Raw genomic sequence first — 24,819 nt, 5'->3', positions numbered from 1 at the left:
TCTTGGTAGTTCTGTGGTGCAATAGAGATGGCTCCGCACGAAGTAAGGCGGCCTAACTGGCAGCGTGGAAATCACTTTGCTCTGCCAATTGCAGGCACTGAAAATCCTGCTCATTGGAGTTGTTTAAATGCATCAGTAGAAGTATACTGTGTAGATCAGTGGTCCCCTAACTGTGCTCTTTATGGGATTTTGGACTTCAGCTCTCAGAATCCCAGACTATTAACCAACATGGCTGAGACTTCTGGGAGCTGAGTCCAAAATCTCTTAAAGGGCACAGTTTGGAGACCACTGGTCTAGATCAAGAGAAGTAATATCCACTCTCTTATGCTTTGGTCAGGCCTCATCTGGAATACTGTGTCCAATTCTGGGGACCACAATTCCAAAAATATATTGAAAAGCTGGAGCATGTCCAAAGGAGGGTGACTAAAATGGTGAAGAGTCTGGAAACCATGCTCTATGAGGGGAATGACTTAGGGAGCTGGGGATGTTTAGCCTGGAGAAGAGACGGTTAAGAGGTGATGTGATAGCCCTGTTTAAATATTTCAAAGGATATCATATTGAAGATGGAGCAAGCTTGTTTTCTGCTGCTCCAGTGTATAGCACCCAGAGCAATGGATGCAAGCTACAGGAAAAGGGATTCCAGCTCAACATTAAGAGGAACTTCCTGACAGTAAGAGCTCTTTGAAAGTGGAAGACATTTCCTTGGAGGGTGGTGGAGTCTCCTTCCTTGAAAGTCTTTAAACAGAGGCTGAATAGCCATCTCTCGAGGATGCTTTGATTGTGAGTTCCTGCCTGGCAGTGGGTTTGAATGGATGGCCTTTGAGGTCTTTTCCAACTCTATGATTCTATGAAATATTCCCTACATGTGAGAGAAAGTACCTCTGAGTGCACTTGAGGTTTGAGGCCTTGGGGTTCTGTCCTGGAGGGATGAAATGAATAGCACTTGGGTCTTTTTCCTCTCCTTGGCCCTGCTGGTGTACTACATGCACTGAATGCTGGAAGCCAGCATATACCTGACTAAATCTAATGCTAGATCTCCTTTTAAGTTAACATCAAGAAACACTGACAAGACCTCTTTGTGAAAAGAAAGCACAATGTGGTTTTACAGCTTGGCTGTGGTTGGTAGGTTTTTTATTTTAATCTTTTTCTCACTCTTCCTTGATAGCTGGAACAACAACGGCAACAGCTGCTGACTGAACGCCAGAACTTCCACATGGAGCAGCTAAAGTATGCTGAATTAAGAGCCCGACAGCAACTGGAACAGCAGCATAGCCAGAATGCTCAGCAGTCACACCAGCACTCCAGCGCTGGTGGCATGAACCCTCTTGGGACAGCCAGCCACTCCGGCTTGATATCTCACCAGCAGCCTCCTCCTTATCCCATTATGCACCACCAGATGCCACCACCTCACCCCCCACAGACAGGTGAGGGCTGGAAATGGAAGGTTAAAGGGAGAGATGGGTGTGTGCTAGACATTAGGGGCCCAACTGTTTGAGGGGAGTACAATCTTACTGACTGCAGCTTTTCATCTGGGTTGGGTGTCATTGGGGTTCTGTCTCCTCGCTGCCTAGGATTCATAGTATCATGGCAGATGATTTGGTTCATAAAGAATTGAGAGAGAGAGCCTTCGTGCATGATTAAATCCTTGCCTATAACTTGAAGTTATAATTAGAAGCTACTTTGCCCTGAAATTATATGTACACTCTTTGGGGTGATGCTGCAGACCCCCCCCCCATCTTCTTCTCTAGAAATAGAGGTGAATATATATTTTATGAGATGGGGGATATTATTTTATTTATTTAGAGTATTTATATCCTGCTGTTTAGCCAAAAAGGCTTCCAGGGTGGCTTACAAATTGTTTATTTGACAGTTCTCTGCCCTCAGGTTTACACTCCAAAAATACAGAACTCACAAGGAAAAGAGGAGGAAAGAGAGAGGGAGGATTAAGTCCAGGTGTTGGCTGCTCTTCTCTCCCTCAGACGCCACAGCCGTTGCAGCTGAAATATGATGCAGAATGGGAGCTTATTATAATTTGTAGTGTGGAATCTGGATAAAGGGGAGAGTGTGTTTTCTGGAGCAAAGTGGTTGCAAGGTGGCGAGAAGGCAAGGAAGAGCAGCATGACAACTAATGTCAGATGCAGGCAGAAGCAATAACTCTTCTCAAGTAGGCACTTCTTTCCAGATAAAAAGAGTTGCATGTTGTTATGTGCTCAGGCCTGACTGCTCTCATCCCTCGCACTGTGCTTGTAAGTCTCAGATGTTGTAAATCATGAATGGTTGTGCCAGATGGATTTATCCTCTTTTGCTCCAGTACCCCAGTACTCCACAGCTCCGTCCAGTACAAGTCCTCTAGCAGAACTAATGAAAACCTTGAAATGAAATCATTGTCTAAAAATGTCCCATTCACAGCCTTATTGCCCGCAATTAATGGCACACACTTAATGGTCAGCTGTGATGGTCCAAATAAGCAGTGTTGACAAGTATCGGCCTCACAGCAGTGTTGAAGGAATGAACAACAAAGATTGTGAAGATTCCTGTGTGTTGGAATGGCATTATAAATGATTAATTGTAAAATGTTCTGTACAGCACTGTATTTACATTTATTTTGACCGTCCCCATCTGACCATCACCTTCAACCCATTCTTTGTAAGAAAGAAAAGAGCCAGTGTTCATTTCTCTTTAGCTTAAAGTAAGGATAGGATTCATACAACCTGCAGATATGGGTGTCATTCTCCCCCCCCCCCTTCCAGGCCATTTCATAGGTGCTACTCACCACCACCCTTTTGAAAGGGGGTAAAAATTGAAGGTTACCATTTCTAGAAACCTACAAGAATATCAGTTTTCCTTTGAGGAAGGCATTAAGAATTTTTGGGGGGCTATTCTTATCTCCCTCCATAGAGGTGAGTTTATGGTTGCTTCCAGTTTTGGTGGAAAATATGCAGAATTCTATTGCAGACGGAAGGAACATAATTGGTCTCTGTACCAGCCAAATTTGGCCATTGATTTATGTTTGGAATATGAATATTAAGAAAGGCCCAGGCAAGGTAATAGGAGAAGAGGCTTTTCTTCCAGTTACTTGAGTGGTCTCTTCCAGTTAGATACATTTCTCATTTGAACACTTGAGAGTTCTTCAGCTAGTAAATACACAAGGTGGTTTTAAATGAAATGCCTCTCCCCTTCCACTGTTTCCTGACCCAAGGGAATTGTGTGTGTGTCTGTTGCAGATGGCCTCCCTTAGGGAAAACCCATGGCATGCAAATTTGGAAAAGGCAAGGGCTTCCCTTTTGCTCCTCATCCAGTCAGCTCTGATTCTGCTAGTGAGACAGAGTTGGGAGCTAACCAGTGATTGTAAAGTTTCCTGTTCTATACTACAGTTTTACTTGAAGTCAAACACTGTTTTCCAAGAAACAGAGTATCACAAGCATCTTGTTAGGTGCATGTTCCCTCACTCTTTTCCTACTCTATGGTTAAGACCATGAAGTACTGTTAGATATTGTGTGAAGTTCTCAGTGGTAAGTGACACCACAATCTTTTGCATGCCACCTGTGAATCTGTTCCAGTGCTTTGAGAAGAACTTGGAAGGGGTACCTTTTTGGACTGCAACTCCCAGAATTCCCTGACCAGCAGCTGGCAGCTATAGCCCCAAAAGTGACTTTTCCAAGTGCTGTTTTCTGTTTTAATAATCCCCCTGTTGTTCAGTTCCTGTGTAGTACTGCACAGTTGTAACCACATTGGTAACAGGTAATAAATAGTTAGCCATCCCCAATTTCTGACCTTCCCTCAAATGTGTCCTACTCAGACTATATACATACAGGCATACCACAGTTAGTAAAGACAGTCCTCAGTTAATAAAGCCTTTGACAAAGAAGCTCCATTTTACAAAGCTTTTTTATGTCTACCCATTTCATCCCATTCTCTATCTTGCTAGAAGCTTTTTAGCAGCATCAGTACTAGAATTCTATGCTTCTAGAAAGATTGTAGAAGAAGGCTAGAGAAATGCTTTTGGTGCCATATTGTACCAGTGGGTCTGCAGTAAAGAATGAAATAAAAGCTTGAATTGGGAAAAATGGGATTCTACTTCAGCTAATCCTACTGTAGTCATGTATGTCTGCTTATAAGGGACATATAAGGGAGATGACGGCTGTTTGCTTTGCCTATCAAAGCAGGCATAAACAACTACAGTAGGATCAGCTAAAATAGAATCTTATTCTTTCCCAGCAGAACAGTGAAACAGAGAAAAGGGGAGAAAGCATATAAACCTTGCTCGACAGCAATTGTTAAAACAGCTACGTGTCTTAAAAAACATACGGTAGATCTGTAAATTTGGCCGCCAGTGAAAATCACAAGGAAAGTGGAAACTGGTTGTTTTTTTTTTTTTTTTTTAAATTCAACCCAGGATGCATTTTGAAAGAAGCTTTTAAGTCGTCTCTTTGCGGTTCAGACCATTTTTTATTTTCTTATGCCAGGCTTGCCTGACCCAGTTGTTGCATTTCACATGTGGATATTGTTAGTTTTGGATAAAACGTTTGCAGAAACATATAAAACTGGTATTCTTTTCAGTGGTTGTAGGAACATATCCCATTTCTTTCCATGTTATTTTGGTGTCTTTTCTGTGAAAGAAGTGATGCCTAGCAACACATACACCTGTGAGTGGTGGACATTTCAGGAAAGAGTAAAAGAAATGCTTGTGGCTACTTGCCATGGTGCTGTGAAGTAAAACTTCACAACTTTCATGTTGTGCTTGTTGTCAGCTTTTGAGAACGCTGTCATTCATGGACTCCAATAGTTTGTGACATTCTTTCCAGTGGTGTCGAAACATTTCCAGAGACCTTGCTCTTTAGTGCAGCTGAGAGAGCATTGAGCTGGTTTTGTAAAATGGCAGGCTTCTTCCACAGCCGCTTTCCAGCCTCTGGCTGTTCTTTGCTACCGTGTTCTTCTGCCTGGCCTCCAACTGCATTTTCTTGACCTTCAGCTTCTCAGGTGCCTTCTCAGTGCATCTGTTTTGTCTCTGCAGAATTGGCTTTCATGTGTCATCCATTCAGCTGCAGAGAGACTTGTCAGGAAGAGCTATAGCTTGCTCACCTACTGGATTTCTGCAAGAGCGATCTAGGCGGCTTGAAAGGGTGGGGAATCCACTAGCAGTAATTCAGCTGTGGCTCAGTCCTGCCTGCATAGGTTTGTCTGTTAACAGAAGAGAACAAGGAGGCCTGAAGGAAGACAGGGCACCAACCCACTTGACCTCCTTCCTTGACTTCCTGATGGCATGGGAAAGGTTGTGCACCTCCTGCCCAGATTCTTCCCAGCAGCCATTACCCGGTGGGGCTGGCTTTGCCTCTTGGTGACACATGAAAAGCAGCACCATTAATGCAGCAGAGCATGAAGGGAAACGTTAGGCTGAATGTTGTCGAAGTGACAGGAAGGAGGAGGAGGAAAAGAAGAGCACTCTGGAGAAAGCAACTGGAAGGGAGGGACCTATAAAATTTCTGGACAAAGGGAAAAAAACAGCTTTTGATCCAGCACTGCAACAACGAAATTAAAACTCCCAAGTCATGAAGCAGACTGAGCTGCTTCTTGCCATCCTACCTTCCCAGAGTACCAAAGGTGAAACCAACACTAGGTATATTCACAAAAGAGCATATGAATTGGGCCATCATTTTTAATTCTTGTGCCTTCTGTGTACTGTAGACAGGGTTTGCGTCACACTTCACTCTCTTTACATATTTTTAAACCTTGACTGGTGTGTTTTCAGCCTTGTGATTTCATAGAATCATAGAGTTGGAAGAGACCCCAAGAACAATCCAGTCCAACCCCCTGCCATGCTGGAACTCTCAGTCAAAGCATCCCCGACAGATGGCCATCCAGCCTCTATTTAAAGACCTCCACTACACTCCAAGGAAGGAGCGTGTTCCACTGTCATCTGCCCTTACTCTCAGGAAGTTCCTCCTAATGTTGAGGTGGAATCTCTTTTCCTGCAGCTTGCATCCATTGTTCCGGTTTCTGTTCTCTGGAGCAGCAGAAAACAAGCTTCCTCCATCCTCAATGTGACATCCCTTCAAATATTTAAAGAAGGCTCTCATATCACCTCTTAACCTTTTCTTCTCCAGGCTAAACATACCCAGCTCCCTAAGTCTCTTCTCATAAGGCATGATTTCTATACCTTTCACCATTTTGGTCACCCTCATCTGGACACATTCTAGCTTCTCAAAATCCTTTTTGATGTGTCAGTGTAGGACACACTTTTTCTCCTTTACCTCAGGCAGCAGCAGCAAAGCTCAGCTTTTCCATTGATTAAAAGTTGGACCAGGTTCACAAGACCTGTTGCTGGCTTCTTAAATTGACTCATGCTGTTCTCTGGCTGGGTTCAAGCGCTAACATTTTCATGCACTTAAGAACACCATAGCTGTCATCCTTCTATGTGAAAAGGGATCTTGCCAAACCTTTGAGACTTAACTGTACAAATAAGTTGTAGCATAAACCTTTTTAGACTTGGTCTATTTTATTTTTTTATTTTTTTATTTACGAAAGCTTATGCTACAACTTTTTTCACACAGTTAGTCTCAAAGGTGCTACAAGATCCCTTTGCATTCTGATATTCAGACTAACACAGTTATTTCTCTGCCATCTTTCTAGCAAAGGTCTGCTGTAGACTAGGAATGAGGAGACCAAAATCATGTGACCCTCCAAGTGTTTTTGTATTGCAACACCCAGTATTCCTCACCAGAGGGTTTTATTGACTAGGGCAGCTGGGAGTTGCATTCTGAAGACATCAGGCGGTAGCACAAATCTCACCGTGCCCTAACCAGATAGCTCTTTTGTCTGCTGTCTTTAGAGAAAGTGATCAAGAGGAGACTCTCATATTTCCCAATCTCTCTGTATTTCCAGAACACTGTAATAAGCCAAAAGAGGTCATAGCATGACTTTAGAAAGCCTCCTTGCTAGTGCAGGTGACAGAGCTCACCAGAAAACACACAACACCCAGAACAGGCTGCTTTTAGCTAGAGGAGGTGCTTGGTTCCCATAACTGGGAAGCTGCTTGGCAGGTGGCTAACCTAGAGGAAAGGAGGGTGCCCATCTGGCTAGCCAGGTTGGGAGGGACTTTGGAGGAATTTGTGGAGATTTGCTCCTAATTGGATGACAGCTCTTGGCCCCAGAGCTTTCTGCCTGTAGTCAAACAGGAAAGGATTCCCTTTCAAGCTTTCCTTCCTGTAGCTCCATTGGGCACATGGCAAGTATGGGCAACCAGAACAAAGTGGTGATAGAAGCAGAAATAGCTTGCTTTACATGGTCAAATTTGCCTCCCTTCTGAATGGTAGAATTGCAACCTCTCGAGTGTCTTTTCTGTTTTCCATATCATTCTGTTTCTTGCCAGCTGCAGAAATCACATGGGAGCACTTTGTGTTTCTGTTTGGGTCTTCTAGGTTGGCTTTTCCTGGCAAAGTGCGTCTTCATTTTGATGTTAGAATTGTCCTTTGCTTTGTCCCTCTGTGCTGGCATTTCCATAGCCAAGTCAGAGCACGTCCTTTATTCTTGTAACCTTTCAGAGGTTTAGAACTACCTCTTCCATCAGCCCTAGCTATGGGAGCCAACAGAAAGAAGGATGAGCATGGCAGTCTAGTAATATTTGGTCTGTATCTCTCTGACTACGACTACAACTCTGGGAGACCAAGATTCAAAACCCTTTTTAGCCATAGACACCACTGGGTGACTTAGGGAAGTCATACTTTCTCAGCCTTAGAAGACGGTAAAGGAAAACCTCCTATGAATAACACATAACAACAAACCTGTTTGCCATCCCCATGCCGCACACATTCTATACAGAGACTAACCTTAGCTCCTATCATAGGTATCCAGTTCACATGGGCTCACCAGGAACTGTGCAGCGCTACTGCTTATACCTGGCTCTGTGAAAAACTGTGCATGTAAGAATTAATTGTAAAGGGAGTCAGGCAGCGGACAGGAGCTTTCCTCTGGGTGAGCCAGAAGATGCTTCAGCCTCATTGAACTGTACAGGCTTCTTCTGCCAGCAGAAGACACTCAAGTATGTATCAGAACTTGGTAGTAGCTCCTAAGAGTGATATTTTATTTAGGAGCCATAAATATTTGAAGCTAGCCAATAAAGCCTTGGCATGCCACTTAGTCTGCTTTATGTCACAGCATCGTCAGTCTCACAAAAGAGCGTTGCCTGCTACGTGATGAGTTCGGAAAATGCTAATGGAGCCTCCAGCAGTTTGTTGTCTGGCTGCTCCCAGCCCAGAGACTAAACCCTCGGTGCAGATTTGGAGGGGCAGCGGGGGGTCATTTACCTTACCATCACCTTGGCCAGCAGAGAATGGATTGCTGTGCTGCTGGAGAAAAATGATGGAAATATATTCAGCAGGCAGAGTCGGAAGCAGAGGACAAAATTAGCTGCTGTGCTTAATTATTCAGTGCCTGGCTGTGCTGTTCCGTGGATCTCCTGGGGAGGAGATGCTGCAAAAAAGGGCAGATTCTGGGGCTTGGGTAGCCATCCCAGATGTTCAGTCCTGCTTCATAAAGTCCATAATATTTTTGGAAGGGGTCATATAGACATGTCTAATGCCAACTATGGACAGGGAGCCCCTGGGGTTGGCCTGTTCTCCCTCCTGTGTGCAGACCTGTCCTTGTGAGCTTTTGCCAAGAGGGCTTGCTTTATATTCAGGCAGAATACCAGACATGCCTGGTTCGTTCTAGCCAGAGTTAAAATATCCTCAGCTGCATAGGATGGACTGTTGGCAGAGAGGTCCTTTTGTCTCCTTAAGAGTCAGAATTGCTGGGTAGTGAAGAGCAAAGACACTGCATTGACAAAGAATGAGAGCTGTGCTTCAGAAGCTCCCCTGTCCCAGGTTTAAATACATGGGGTGACTTTTAGTTAAATGCCTCCTTCAGGGATTCCCACTGCCTGGGGATGAAGTTACCTTAGAGATGAGTTGTAGGTATTAAGGCAATAGTTGCCTTGAAGAATTTTAAGTGTCAAGAAGAAGCGTGGCATTCTTGGGTTTAATGGGTTTGGGGGCAGTTGTAATGTAGAATCGGCCTAAAGGGGCAGAACAGAAATCTCTTAAATAAAATAATTGTACAGAAAACGGGCTGCAATGAAACATCAAGTGATGGGCATACACTTAGCCAGAGATGTTTGGAGGGCTCCCAGAGCCTCATGCTTGACCTCCTCCACTTAACAAAATGTGATCAGAAGCTGTTAACCAAGGGGAACAGTCAGTAAATGTGTCAGGGCAGCCCCCAGGGGCCTATCCTTGCTTAGGCTCCCCCCATCACCTGCTAAACATGTGTGTATCATGCAACATATACACAATTCATGTTTTGCAGCATTAGTTTCAGAGGATGGGTGAGGAAGAGTAAACGCAGAAAGGTTTTTCAGTAGGTTGCCTCTCGTGGTGGCAAACCTTTCCACCTTCCCTCCTGAAACATCTGCCAGGGTTTTGTTTTGTTTTTTCCCCTCCTTAAGCTTTCCCTTCTCTTATGTAGGTCATACTTTGCTGTTTCTGTTTCCACCCCAAGAGCAATACTTGGTTTTTATTTTCGGTCTTGCAAATGGGAATGCCCAAGTGCATAATCCATTTTTTCCCCATTTCTGGGTTTTTTCTTCTTCTCCCTCTCCCCTGGATAGTCTCTGCTGCATTATTTGTCAGGTTGAAAGCTGCTGTGATTGGAGAGTCGCCTACAAGCATCTCTTGCCTTTAACAGATCATCATGTCTCTGCTGCAAGAGTAATGTTAGCGGGAAGATGAGAAGCCATTTTCTTGAGTGCTGAGATGCAGGTTTGTAAATTGGCAGGCAGAAAGCGGGTACAGTTGCCAGTGGAATGCAAAAGACCTTCCTCTGTCCACCTGTGGTTTAGAGACAGCAAGATTTTGTACTTTCACTCCTGTTGTCTTGGAGAAGGAAAAGGGCATTGCAATGCCTTTAAGCAGTGTTTTCAGAGCATTCCAAAGACATTCAGAAATCCTTACAGCAGATTTACCAGATTTCATACACCTGTAAATCTGGTGGCAACAGTCACTTTGAAAATATTTTGCTTGCAGAACTAAGAGCATTGAGAAAAGCAAGGCACGATAACTTCAAGGATTTCAGAAGTATGTATATAAATATTTGCAAAGAACTGGCTGTAGTGGATTTTTAAAAAAAATCTGGAGATAACAATTTCAGAATATGGTTTATAGTAGAATTAATACTCTGACACCTGCCAAACTGGTGAAGGCTAGAAATGTACTGTACTAAATAACCCAACACAATATAGTAGTATAGAAATTCTAAATTTCTAGTAGAGGACACTAAGATTGTGTTTTGGGGCCCAAAAGTCTCACTCATTGCAGGAAAGGACTTTGGGAAACATGGCTACATGCCACCATTCTCAGTCAGTTGCTGTTTTCACATGCATGTGTTCTCTCCCTCCTCTCACACAGAGACATACTGGTGAGTTGGATATAGATGCATCACAGAGTTGTTTTGACCTTTGGAAGTTTCACAGATGCAAGGGTGCCAAACATTTGCCCTTCTGCTGTTCTCAGGAGGCTGAACAGAACCCCCACCCCATCACCTCCTTGGTGTGGCTTTGGATTAAAGCTGGTTTGGGTACAGGTGGGCCAACTCAGCAGGGTGACAGGGTGTCTTAGAGAGGCCACCTGGGGTGGCCAGAATTCCTGTGGTGGAGTCTTCATGAAAGCCCAGCTTTGTAAATTGTGTTCTGCCATTTTAATGTAACTTTTGCTGTTTTTATTGTGTTTTTATGCTGTAACCCGCCTTGATCTGCGGAAAGGCGGGCTATAAATAAATATTTTATTTTATTTATTAGCATGAGCTGGATGAGTCAGTTGCGCTGTTCATTGGCCCGTTCTCTCAGAAATTGCACACGTTTCTTTGATTCAGCTGGGATGCCTTGTGAAATCTCAGGCTTATCCGTTGCATGCAAAGCCTCTCATGGCAGATGGGGAAGTGTTTTCATCGGGAAGGAAGTCTGATTGCAGGTCCCCTTGTATTTGAATGGATTGGGTTTCAAGGAACAGACAAGATCTGCAGAGCTGACCTCTGGTGCTTGTTGCTATTTTTGTACTTGGTGGGGAAGAGAGAGGGAGAGTGAACAAAAGTGGCGAAGAAAGGGAAATTCAAGCCTTTGGGGAGTAAAATGCTTCTTTCAACCAGAAGATAGAGAATTCTAGCACTTAAGGCAGGACTCTGTAAAGACAGTGGGTTTATTGCCTGCCCTCCATTATTCCTTGATGGCTATTTCCAGAAGAAAATGACAAATGATGATTTTTTTAAAAAAAAATTATTTCTAATTCCATAAAATAGATATGCCGTGCCCTCCTGTGGGCTTCTGAGCACTTTGCCCTGGCCTTGTAGGCAAAGAACAATGTTGTCCAGTAGCCTTGTGTCCTTTATCTTGTGCCTTCCTGCATTTAAAGCTTCCACTGAAGGCACCTTCCAGTCTCTCCATGGGCAAACTGGAGCTTGTCCAGAGAAGGGCAGCCAAAATGGTGAAAGGGTCTGGACCCATTCCCTATGTAGAGCACAGTGTGGAGCTGGGTATTTTTATTTTTATTGGGGTAGAGGAGGTTAAGAGGGGACATAATAGCCATACTTATATATCTGAAAGGATGTCATGTAGAAGATGGAGCAAGCTTGTTTTCTGCTACTCCAGATACTAGGACACAGAATAATGAATGTAAACTGCAGGAAAAAGAAATTCCATATAAATATTAGGAAGAATGTCCTGACAGTAAGAGCTGTTCAAAAGTGGGACACGTGGCCTAAGAAGATGGTGGAGTGTCCTTTGGAGGTTTTTGAACAGAGGCTGGATAGCCATGCTTCAGGAGTGCTTTTATTGTGTATTCCTGCATGGCAGAATGGGGTTGAACTGGATGACCCTTGAGGTCTCTTCCTTTGAACTCTATGATTCTATGAACGTGCTCCTTTTGGATCTAAAACTCTGTTTGCACCACTGGCAAGAAGATAACAAGACAGGGAATTTGGTGCTTGTACATTCAGAAGGGAGCCAGCGTGATGTAGTAGCATGAGCATTGGACTGTAACTGGGATCCAGGATTCAAATCCCTGCTCAGCCATGGAAACACACTGGAAACCTTGGGCAAGTCATACCTTTTCAGCCTTGGAAACAGGCAAAGGCAAACTCCCTTCTGAGCAAACGTTACCAAGAAAACCCATGATAGGTCTGCCTTAGGGTTGCCATAAACAGGGGACAATTTGAAGGCACAGAACATCATTCAGAATGGAGGCTGGAGCCAGTAGCTTAAAAGACACGAGATTTAATTCAGAGACTGTTATATTCAAGTCCTGGTCTTCTCTCTTACTTAGAAGACTAGTGGTCTCCACTTAGAGCTTCTCGAGATCCAGCCGCTCCCACATTAGCTGAGGCTTCTCCTGACTTTTGGACTTGTAGCACAGCTCACCCAGTCTCCTAACAGCTCACGTTGCCAGATCTCCAGGTGTGATTTTAGATTCTGACGGAGCGCCGTTGGCTGGCCTGCAAGTAGCTGGAAATCCCATTGTGTCAGTATGCTTTCTTGCTCCCAACTGTGCCCTGGCCTTGGCGTCTTTTTCAGGGATCTCACCAGAGAGGGAGAGCTGGAGCAGGAGAGGCAGGCAGATGGCAGGCACAGTGGTTCTGGCTAAGGAGGATGCTTCAGTGCCTCTGCTGCCTGCTCCTTCCTCGTGTGTGAAGGGGAGGAGAGAGCTGAGCTGGGTCACTTCCAGCTGAACTTGATGGAGGCAGTTTTGCATGAAGCTCTCACCGTAGCACATGGCAGGCCCTGTGTTCACCTCATCAGATGCTCAGGAGAGTTGAAGGGCCTCAGTAACCCCAGCAGCAAAAGTTCTGGCAAAACACACACATGTCAGGACTCTGTTTCAAGAAGCAAATCCCTTTTGCTTAGTTCTGCTTATTTTGTTTTTGGTTGTCAGCAGCAACAGGTTGTCATTAAAGGAGTGACAGAAATGCCATAGTTGCACATGGTGGAGCATGCTCCCCGGAGGCAGTCCACTCCATGTTTACTTGGATGGATCCTTCTTGTTGGAGAATCCTTGTGAGAACCTTTTCTTGGCTTTCTTAAGAAACAGCTAGCCTCCTTCATGACAATTGAAATGGAGTTGCTTCTCCCAGCCTCACCAGGAAAAGATGAACAGGGCTTGCAGGTGAATCAACAATCTAACTTTATTCAGGGGAAAAAATATATTTCTGTTGCCCACCCTGGCAGGCAGAATCCAAACAGAATGGAAGCCCTGAGGCCCCCAGATTCTTACAGTGTAATATAGTTTGCCAAGGTTGCCAAGGCACTATTGCAAAGCACAAGTGCTGTGAATATTCCATCAAGCCAACCAATTCTATAAATGCTTTGACTTATAGGTGTCAGATGGTCATGTATAGTCTTCCAGTAAGGTGAGCAGCCATTTCCTTATAAAATGTTAAAATATTAATATACATGCATGTACAAGCAAAAAATATACACACTAAACAAAATATTTTATTCATATATTACGTCAAGTGCGCGTGACATCTGTAGATGTAAAGGGGATCACAAAGGTAAAAAGTTTAAGAACCACTGATGGTAAACTTCACCATGTCAGGTTGCTGTATTGATTTCAAGACATGCATGCATTTGGGGGTTAGCACATGCAAAGCCTTGTTAGTTTTCCCTTCTCTTATCTTTGCCTGCCACAAGACTTTAGAGCGTGAACAGCTAGGAATTTCAGTTGATGGATCTTGTTATTCAAGGAAGGAAACGTGTGTCTATGCGTAAGTATGACATGTATATCGCTCTCTATCTGTTAATCTGTAGATAGACAGACATAGATATATTCCCCAACCCAAGAGCCCATTTTGTTCTCTTGGAATAAATCATGCAAATTGGCGATTTCAGCGTAAATCTTGCATGCCGTGAATTTGCCTGCTTTACGTCTTTAGCAGAATTCCAGTTCTTTTGACAGAAGTAGGGAGCACTGAATTCACAAAGGCAGCAGGGACTCCAGTCTGCTTTTTCTTGATCTGCGTGGACTGCTATGATTTGAAGGACCTTGGTAATGAGAGGATCTGTTTCTATGTCAGAGCATTTGTGGAGGGGAAGAAGTAGAAGAGTTGCAACTACTTAAATGCCAGTGAAGTTCTCTTTATACGATTGCATTATAAATGAGCAATCAGTTGCTTCCGTGATTGACTGAAACAGTATACAGCCCACTGTTTTCTTATTTATCCTGCTTTCTCTACCCACCCTATGTGCCTGTTTTTGTGGAACTGGTGCTCTATCTTCTACTTGTTCCCTTATCCATCATCACCACCCAAACCTTAGAGCACAACACTCAGGTTTACATTCTAGCATCATAGAATCCTAGAAGAGTTGGAAGTTATCCCCGAGGGCCACCCAATCCATTCCCCTTCAGCCATGAAGGAAGACACAATCCAAGTTGTGGCAGATGGCCTTCCAGACCTTTGTTTAAAAACCTCCAAAGAAGGAGACTCCACCATCCGCTGAGGCAGCAGCATCTTCCACTGTCAAACAACGTCAGGAAATGTTTAGGTGGAATCTTTTTTCCTGTAGTTTGAATCCAAGTCCTACTACACTGTCCAGAATGCTAGACCATAGAATCATAGAGTTGGAAGAGACCACAAGGGCCATCCAGTCCAACCCCCTGCCATACAGGAAATCTAAATCAAAGCCATCCAGCCTCTGTTTTTAAAGATCTCTAAGGAAGGAGACTCCACTACACTCCGAGGGAGTATGTTCCACTGTCAAACAGCCCTTACTGTCAGGAGGTTCCTCCTAATGTTGAGCTGAAACCTCCTTTCCTGCAGCTTGCATCCATTGCTCCGGGTCCTAGTCTCTGGAGCAGCAGAAAACAAGCTTGCTCCCTCCTCAATATGACATCCCTTCAAATATTTATACAGGGATATCATATCACCTCTTAACCTTCTCTTCTCCAGGCTAAACATCCCCAGCTCCCTAAGGCATTCTTCACAGGGCATGGTTTCCAAGGCCCTTCACCATTTTGGTGGCCCTCCTTTGGACATGCTCCACTTTCTCAACATCCCTTTTGAATTGTCGTGCCCAGAACAAGACACAGTATTCCAGGTGGGGCTTGACTAGAGCAGAATAGAGTGGCACTATTACTTCCCTGGTTAGTGACCAGGGCCTCACTGTTGGGATTGTGTTGCTGAAGAGTGTGTGGTGAGCTGGTCTAGTGTTCTGGACAATGTAGTGGATCTTCTAAAATGGAAAGTTATAATAAGTTGGGGTAGGCACCCATAGTAGAATGCTCTGTGAAAAGATTTCTGGAGGCTTAGTGCAAAGATCATATAGCATGGAAGTCTGGGAGCTTCACTGGAGCTTGTTAATATTCAGTTGCTAGTCCTGGCAGGGGCTCCTGATGTCCACATTCACAAACTAGTTGGTGTTATCAATTGCAGACCTTCTTGCCCAAAGGGAATGCTGAGATCGCAGGACCTGAAACTGTTCATATGTGGTTGCTGGTGGTGATGTTGTGTGCCTTTAAGTCATTTCTGACGTATGGAGGCCCTAAAGCAAATCTGTCACAGGGTTTTCTTGGTGAGATTTGTTCATTAGGGTGTTTGCCTTTGCCTTCCTCTGAAGCTGAGGGAGTATGACTTGCCCAAGTGGGTTTCCATGACTGAGCAGAGATTTGAACTCTGGTCTCCCAGTGTCCTAGTCTGACACTCCAACCACTACACCACACTGCCTCCTTGGTTCCTGGCAACCTCTGCCTAATTTGTAGCAGAGGAAATCAGCTGCTGGGGAACCTGGGTTGGTGAGCTCCTATCTTGTGTCTTCAGGTTCTGAAAACAGTAGTAAGGGACAGTCGACATTTATGACATGAAATGTTGACAGTCAGAAAGCAGCAGGGATGAGCAAGTTTACATTCTGCCTAAATGCCATATTAAAGTATTAATTTCAGTTAACTCAAAGCTATGTATTTGTCTGTAAAATTAATATATTGTCCACATTTGTAAATGGTATGGTGCACACATTTATTTCTTTGTGAAGGGGTCACAATCCCAAAATAGAGGATTTGGGGGGATTTTGTTCAGTCTGTGTAAAAGGAGCAGCTTTCCAGTCCTCAAATACCATCTAATAGTCCATCTAATAAGGGACATCTGGCAATTCTTCTCATATCACATATCAGGTCCTCTCCCAAGTTGCTGTTTTTTATGTCTCCAGATTTTTCTGTGGGGGGTGAAGAAAATAAAAAGAAATAGTATTTGATGCTAACATAGTATTAATAAGACTCTCTCCGCAGCAGACACTAAGTGGGTGTTTGGATTGGCAGTCTATGATTTGGCAGGGAGCTCCCGCCCCCATCTGCTTCCCTCGGCATTTCCTTGGCTTCAGTTCCCTCTGCCACCGCTGTAACGTATTTTTAATAGGTTTCCTCAGCTATAGAAGGAAGGGCCAAGGTGCGGAGGCTGTCATGATGAGGAAAGACGAGATTTTTCCTTCTTCTCCCAATTACTGCAAGAGGGCCAGGGAAGGGCCTGCTAATTTCAATGGACCAGTAGCTGCTGCCAAGGTTTTTAGTCCCCCACCTACACAATTGAAAATAATAACTGCAGTGTGGGCCTGATTCTCACAAGATGCTTTTATCAGGATCTCCTCGCTGCCCAAGTGTTACCACAAGCAATGTGCTGCTAAAGGCTCTCTCTGGAAAGTAAACCATGTGCTTATTTATTCATGGCTCATGAGTGATGGTATTAAACTACCTGCCCAGCATCCTGGTGGGGATTTTGCAATACAGTTGTCCCTCTGTTCTCACGGACTTGAGATCCTCTGTCTTGAATATTCACGGAGGGGCAGCCTCCATTAAAGTCAATGGGCACGTGCCCCATTCAAGCCTATGGGGCTTGAATATTGGCAAGTCTCTGTCTTCACGGAAGGGGGGGTTGGAACGGATCCCCTGTGAAAACAGAGGACCAACTGTACTTACGCAGTAAAGTTATCCATATTATCTGAAAGACTTTGACATACAATGCTGGCCATGTTTTTTGATCTTCTGAGGAGGCTCTTCTCACTGTCCTATCACTCTTTCAGGTACATCTGCTAGGAATATGGAAGAGGGCCTTCTTGGTGGCTGCTCCCAGCCTCTAGAACTCTGTTCTTGGAGAGTTTAGACTGCTACCCTCCTTCCTATCCTTTCATAGGCAGGTGAAGACCATTTTTGTTTGAGATGCCCATTGAAAGGGCTCAAGAAGAAAGAGTCCCTCAGAATGTGGTGCTCTGTTGCTATCCTTCTAGTGGTGAATCTTTTAACTGCTTTTAATTCTGTTGCTCGTTCAGTAACTTCTAACTTTTATATGTTGTTAATTTTTTAGGTATATCTTTTTAACCTTCATAAGGTGTCTTGAGTCTCACACTGGGGAAAGGACAGCCAGAATATAAATGTGCATCGATAGTGACAATGACTGTGATAGCTCTGCCTCACAGTTGCTTGGGACTCTCCCCCAAACTTGACCACTTTACCACTCTCACTCTCTTCAAAACCTCTTGTTTTCTGTGCTTCCACCTCTTGCCTGTCATTCCCCACAGAGACAAAAGTTCTTTTTAAGTACCTGATAACTACATTTGCTCACATTTCTTTCTAGCTCTGGATGCTGGTGTGCGTTCGCTCACATGCTACCTTCTTCTTTATTGCCCTTGGTCTTTCTTGCTGCAGTCAACTTTGCTTGACTCTTGGCATGCATTGCCTCTAGAGCTACTCCTTGCCCAAAGATGAGGGTCTTTGCAGGGACGTCGGCTCCTTTTCCAGCTGAAGTAACAAGTTTGGAGTACTAGATTGTCCGTAAATGCCATCCATCATTGAATGAGCCTTGTGCAGTTGTTGTATCTCTTCTCTCTCCTCTTGGGTTGACAAGATTGGAAAGCAAGACCTTTCAGAACCAGATTTGGAGAATCATAGAATCCTAGAGTTGGAGGAGACCATCCATTCCAACCTCATTTAGCCATGCAGGAAGACACAATCAAAGCACTCCCATCAGATGGCCATCCAATGTCTGTTTAAAAACCTCCAAACAGGGAGACTCCACCACATTCTAAGGCAGCATGTTATTATTATTCTTTATTTATGTTCCACTAGCAAACATCTCTTACATCAGGACGTTCTTCCTAGCATTTAGGTGGAATCTGTTTTCCTGTAGTTTGAACCCATTGCTCCAGGTTATAACCTTGGAGCAGCAGAAATCAGTCTTGCTCCATCCTCAACATGACATCCCTTCAAATACTTAAACATGGTTATCATGTCACCTCTTAACCTTTCTTCCTCAGGCTAAACATACCCAGCTCCTTAAGTCGCTTCTCACAGGGATTAGTGGTTTCCAGACCTTTCATAATTTTGGTCGCCCCATTTTGGACATGCTGAAAGAGAGGTCTTGTTTCTCCTCTCAGAAACAGAAAACAGAGCAAGAGGACAAAGGAAGACAGAGAACATCAGAAGCTGGTGACTCTAATGTCAGGTTTTTGGCTGAATTTTAGAGGATTATCCAGGGTACTGAACCTATTTCAGCAGTGGTCAAAGGTGGGGAGCCTTCCACTAAGACTGAAACAGAGCAGCTTTGCTTCCGCCATTGATATTGGAGTGCCCAGATGTCACAGTCTCTGAATGTTTCTGGAGTTGGTGGATGCAGTTCCTACATTAGCCCAGGCAGTCTTCCTGAAAGGGCTGTTCTTGGCTACTGGCTGGGCCTTCCAAAAAGAGGAAGAAACAGAAGCGAAGCAGCAGCAGAAGGATGATGATGATGAGGAGGATGATTGCATGTGTGCAAATACACTGGTATTGGGTGGCTTTGGTTATTTGGCAAGTCTAGCCTCTGCAGACAATGCTAGACTGTGTTGCACCCCCTGGGAACAATATTTCAGACACCTAGTTTATTAAATGTAGGATTTGTATTTGTATTTTTATAATTATTTTTAATTTTATCTGCTTTCTAATAATGCTCTTAAATGTTTGAATTACTGTTTTCAGTGCTTGCTCAATTGTTGTTGTTGTTTTTACTTTTGTACTGCTGTTAGTTTTAACTGTGTTTGGTTTGAATTCAAATGGTTAGCTCCAGTTGCTAGCTGCCTTGGTTGTCTGCCTTGAGAAAACAGAGGACTATAAAGTAAACAGGCAAACAAATTCATTATGATTGTGGCAGGGTCTTCTTCCTTTCTGTTATAATCTGTAGCTCTTCTGTAGCCTCAAGACTTGCAGTGCCTTTCTAGCCGTCCACACACACAGGCACAGCCAGTAACCCATTTTTTTTGCTTCCCACAGGTCAGGTCCTTGGCCCAAGCTCCATGATGCCTGGGCAGCCGGTGCCAGGCAGGATCATGACAGCTGGAGCGGCCAGTACTCACCCAGCCAGCAGCAGCTCCGGCAGCACCAGCACAACCACCACCGGCCCCCCATCTGGTACGGCAGCGGGAAACACTGGGGGGCCCCGGGGATCCCTGGCTTCTCCAAACGGCTTGTGTAAGTGAGGATGACGCATGTGTGTTTTTTTGTGTGTGATCTCTCACTCTCTGTTTCTCTCTTTGTGTTTCAAAGAACCATCGCAGCTGTTTGGTCTTAGAAATTTGCCAGCTTCCTTTCCCAGTCCTAAAGCATACTGCAGTCCCTTACCTGGCCAGTAGGGGGCATTTCCCCTAAATCCCCTGGTATGCCATGATGGGAAGCACTGCCTCGCTGCGCTATGCATTTTCACCTTTTGTGGGTGGTAGGCCCATGCTTTTACTTTAAAAGCCTCTTTCGCTCCCAGATACTCAGTCAGTAATCTCGACTTTTGAACAGTGTCACTATAGTGGAGGGCAGATCTGTGGGAACTATATTGTGTTCTGGTTTTGATAGAGCTTTCAAGCTTTTTCTTCCCTCTAGTAAAGCATGCGCAGGGGAGGGGAGGAGGGACACAAAGAGTATGTAGGTTTCATTGGGTTGCACAGGGCAGTTTGAGGAAGAAAACTTTAAAATCTGTATTCCTGTGATCTTTCTACCTGTTCTTCCATCTGAGGACAAGGTAGCTGAACAAATGAAATTTTCCATCTGTAAAGTCTTTACCCTGTCTGACTATCCTAAAGACACCAGCTCCTGTCTGGCCTTGGAAGTTAAGCAGGGTTAGCCCTGGTTAGTACTTGAATGGGAGACCAACAAGGAGTGCCAGGTTACCAGGTACTGTAGCCTAAGTTTTAAAGGAAGGAACTGAAAACCCTATAAAATTTATGGGGCCACCATAAGTCCAATTTAACCACACACACACACACACACACACACACACAGTCTAAATTGGGTGCACAGGGAGAGGCAAGGTCCTGGGAGACTTGAAGGCACACACACATACACACTTAGTTTTGGGAGCTAAGCAAGGTCAGCCATGGTTGGTACTTGGATGGTAGGCTGACAAGGAAGGAAATTTATAGTTTGTTGTGGTCTCTGACAAAGAAGGCTAAATATCTCATAGAACTACAAATCCCATAATTCTATAGCATTAAAGTGGTGTGAAACTCCATTATTTCTGCAGTGCGGATGCAGCCGTAGTTCTCACAAAAAAGGATGGCTTTTGTCTCTCCCTTCTCACAAAGTGAATCTTTGGGCGGCCGTGCATTTATTTGCCTGTGTAGCAGAGATGAGCGGAGGTCACACATGTTACGGTTTCTTGACTATCTTCACAATTTACAGTTTCTCAGTAGCTGGACAAATGTGTCCCATAGTTGAGTATTCATGTCAATCGGAGTCCAACAATGCCCTATTTCAGAGCAAGAGGCGCTGCTGTGTCATCCAGTCCAGGGTTGCCACTTTCTGTCAGGAAATTAGCCAGGGAGATTGGCCAGAACTCAGGGAAATTGTGATTAAGAGATTCCAGTGTAATGGGTTTTATTTGATTTTATTTTTTTGAGATGCGACAGCAAGAGGAGTCATCCTTTCTGGCACTCAGAACAGAAAAACAGCAGAGTCAAAGTGTAATATAATAGATAATAATGATCCATAATACAGCTCTGTGATTTTAAAAATACTTATTGGCTGTTGGCACTTAAAAGAATAAAATGAACCTGTCTGTGATAACATTATTATGTAAAAATGCAGCTGAGCAGTTGGTGTATTCCAGACTAGAAGCAGTTTCCGTTGAGTTGAAGGTAGGCATATTTTGGCCAGGCTCAGCAATTGGTGGCTGGCTGGAACTAGTAGCCAACCATTATTTCTTCTAGCCATCCATAAAGCCCCATCCTGCCACAATACAAATGTCCTTTCAACCATAAAAACAAATGAAATTGATTTGGCAGCCACACCACATATGCAGAGTATGTTAATAAAAGGAACAAATGTTGTCAAATGTTAATTTTTAGGTTTTGTAAAACTGAAGTTCTGCAGGTTAGTGTAGAGACCTCTGTCCTCGGCTTCATCAGAAGAGAATTACACAGTGCATGTGCTGGGCAAAATATTAGATTGGCATTTCAATGTTTTTTAAAAAGGAGAAAACAAACCAATCAACAGAGAAAAAGACTTATCAAACCAGTTCAAGGAAAGAGTGGTTTTCTGTTAATCCAGTATCCTATTTAAGCATTTTTCTTGCAGGCCACCTCTTAGCCTGAAGCTGATGGAGGCCTTTTATGTTGCTATATAAATGACTATCAGACTTTGTACTGAAATATCAGTCGTCCAAGTGCCTCCCCTTTAGAATCTGGCACAAATTCAGTGTGAAAATGTGTATTTTTACAACTGTGCTGAATGAAAGCAATGGGCAAAGGTGAGAATAACACTAAAACTGCTTGATACCCAGAAAAATCATGGTGTCCTGCCCAAGTCAGTCCATCTGAATCTGGGATTGATAAAGAGCACCCACTGTCTGCAGCAGAAGACATGTAGCCAGTTTGGGGTAACTTGTACATAATCAACTGGAACAGAACGTGCTCAGGGAACCAAGTATCTTTAGCTTGGAAAACAGAAGACTTGGAGGTGACGTGATAGCCATCTTTATATATCTTAAAGGATGGCATGTAGAAATAGAGTGAGGTTGTTCTCTGCTGCTCCAAAAACTAGGACCCTAACCGAAAGAGTCAAATTACAAGAAAGGGCATTCCCCCTAAACATTAGGAAGAAATTCCTAAGGGCAGGAGCTGTTCAACTGCCTTGGTCAGTGATAGGCCTCTGTTCTGTGGAGGTCTTTAAACAGAGATGGGATTGGCCTCTTTCAGGAGTGCTATAGTTGTATTCCTGAATGGGGGGGGGCAGTTGGATTAGATGGCCCTTGTGGTCCTTTCCAAGTCTTACAAGTCTATGTTTTCCCAATTTCTGCTAGTAGACTTACCAACTCACTTGCATGGTTTAAGTATAAAGAAACTGAAAACTCCCCCCCCCCACACACCCATAAATAAATAGAGACACACACAGAACTACATGTGTTGGGGCCATGCTTGTGAAGAGAAAGACAGAGAGGAGATGGAAGTTTGACCTCCTTCTACCAGCACCGCAGTCAAGCAGGGAAAATTCACCACCTAGAAAATTAGTTTTTGGCGGGGGGGGGGGGGAAACCAACGTGGAAAAAGAAACAGTTGATTAGAAAATAAGAGAACTAGCAAAATAAAAAGCAAAAACTGTAGGAATGATAGTTAGGTGTTTTTATTTAACCATTTTATAAGAAACACTTTCACTTTAGTTTCAAATGTTGTTTTAAAACAAGAACGTGAGCATACCATCGTTTGTCATTGTTTAGAGATACTTGTATTTTATCTCGGCATGATTTTTATTGCATTTCAAAACAGATACAGTATGTTTCTTTAATCTTTGTTAAAAGAACTCATATAAAAGCTTCCATCTGACATGAAAAATAACATTTCATTAGTGTCACGAAGCTTTCATGGCTGGCATCTGGTTTTTTGTGGGTTTTTCGGGCTGTGTGGCCATGTTCTAGAAGATTTCATCCTGACGTTCCACCACATCTGTACGGGCATCTTCAGAGAAAGATGCCAGCCACAGATGCCGGTGGAACATCCAGAAGAAAATCTTCTAGACATGGCCACACAGCCCAAAAACCACAAAAACCATTTCAGTAGTACTTGTTTCTCAGAAACGACTTGAAGGCATACAACAACAATATATGTACCGTATTTTAACTTGGAGTTATTTTAAATGACGTTTAGGGGAAAAGACAAAAGTGCGTCAAGGAAAGTGAGAAAAATGGAAAATAAAAATGTTGGTGTATTCTTCAGTCAAGCCTACACTCTTTCTTCCAAGAAATGGCATCCTATTACCTGTGAAAAGATGGCCCCTCAACTCTTCTCCTTTCCTTCTCTCCTTTTTAATACATTCATTACATTGTTTTTCTTCCACCTTTTTCTAGGTAGGAATTCAAGGTGGCTTTATGTGAGGAAAGTGTGGCCATGGACTGCATGCAGCCACCCGGAACCCCAGGTGCCCAGGTGGAGATTTTCCACATTGTGTGCCCCTGGGCCATTTTAGACCCAGGAGTGGCCTTTTTCCTAAAAGGAAATGACCAGAAGTCAACTTCCAGGTCGCTTCCTGTTGGAAAGCAAGGCTCTCCTCAGCTTAGAATGGCACGCAGAGGGTGAAAACATGGAGTACTTTCCCAACGCAATCCCCTTCAGGGTTCTAGGTGGGGTGCATTTGGGACAAAAAAATTTCAACAAAATGTCAGGGTGCGGTGGGGGGCATGCAGCCCTCCAAGTCCAGGCAGGAGGCTGCAGCCCCATCCCACCTACAGTTGCTCATCCCTGCCTTACAGGGAAAAACTATTATTGTTTAATCTGTTTTTAGTACTGGTTAGGGGGGGGGTAGGTCTAGGGTTTGATTTTAACTCTATGTAATTGATGTATTTTATTGTTGTAACCCGTTCAGATTCTTCGTGGATTGGGCGGGCTATAAAAAGTTGTGTGTTGTTGTTGTTGTTGTTATATAAGAATGGTCCAAAAGTTTAAAATGCCCCTCATGAGCTGCCTGTTCTAATTCTCCCCTTTTCTGTCTTCCTCTTCAGATCCTCCCAGCAGCCCAGCCACCTCCAGCTGATGGGGCCACTCCGCCACCTGCAGCAGCCCCGCCAGCCTTGGCTGCCCCCTGACACTCCAGCCACAAGGAACCTCTCAAAACACCTGCCAGTAGCAACCAAAACACCCACCATTTTTTTTACTTCCTGCTCTTTCCCTTCCAAGCTCCCGTTCTCCTTGCTTACCCATCCAAGGCTTGCAGCCCTGGTTGGTTTGGAGACCCCCCTCACTCTCTTGCTAGGAACACACACACACACACATTCATGGACCACACACACCAGACCAGGCACTGCTTCCTCACCTGGTGCTTTGCAACTTTCAGTCTCTCTTCTCCACCCAGTGCTTTAAGATTTTCAAGTGGAGAAATTTTCACAACTGAAAAGCCCTTCTGGTTGGTTCCATCCCTGTGAAGAGGAGCATCTGAGGCAAAGCATCTGGGATGTGGCAAGCCACACAACGGTCGAGATGGGGGGGGAGAGAAGGAGCTTCCCCAGCACCACACATACCCTAGGGCTGAAAGTCCGGATGAATGCTGCTGACCCAGGGGCAGCTGATAGGCCATTTATCAAGCCTCCACGGCTGCCTGCAAGCTTATTAAAAGGAAATATTGATCATGCCTGTCAAAGCCAGGCATTCACATAAGCCTTCTGGAGCTGTGTGAGCATTTCCCACTCTAGTTTTTCAGGAGGAGAAGGGAGACGGTGTGCCTCATCTCTTCTTCCCCCATCTCTGTTTTCTTTCCTGGTAGGGAACCACAACACCCAAGGCAGATTTTTTAGAAATCACTTGCTTTTCTG

At 44.2% G+C, this 24,819-nt stretch overlaps 1 protein-coding gene across 1 annotated transcript in view; it reads left to right on the top strand.

The window, feature by feature from the left end:
- Window positions 1-24,144, top strand: part of SMARCC1 (SWI/SNF related, matrix associated, actin dependent regulator of chromatin subfamily c member 1) — a 115,602-nt gene extending 91,458 nt beyond the window's left edge. Inside the window, exons 26-28 of the mRNA XM_042474761.1 lie at window positions 1,166-1,424; window positions 19,305-19,502; window positions 24,013-24,144. Coding sequence (XP_042330695.1) covers window positions 1,166-1,424; window positions 19,305-19,502; window positions 24,013-24,044 — 489 coding nt within the window. The 3' untranslated portion in view covers window positions 24,045-24,144. The remainder of the gene's footprint in view (window positions 1-1,165; window positions 1,425-19,304; window positions 19,503-24,012) is intronic.
- The last annotated feature ends 675 nt before the right edge of the window (window positions 24,145-24,819 follow it).

This window comes from Sceloporus undulatus, chromosome 6 (genome assembly GCF_019175285.1).
Source record: "Sceloporus undulatus isolate JIND9_A2432 ecotype Alabama chromosome 6, SceUnd_v1.1, whole genome shotgun sequence".
NCBI classification, from domain to species: domain Eukaryota; kingdom Metazoa; phylum Chordata; class Lepidosauria; order Squamata; family Phrynosomatidae; genus Sceloporus; species Sceloporus undulatus.
Note: the sequence above shows the minus strand (reverse complement) of the source record. Positions and strands in the feature narration are given on the sequence as shown.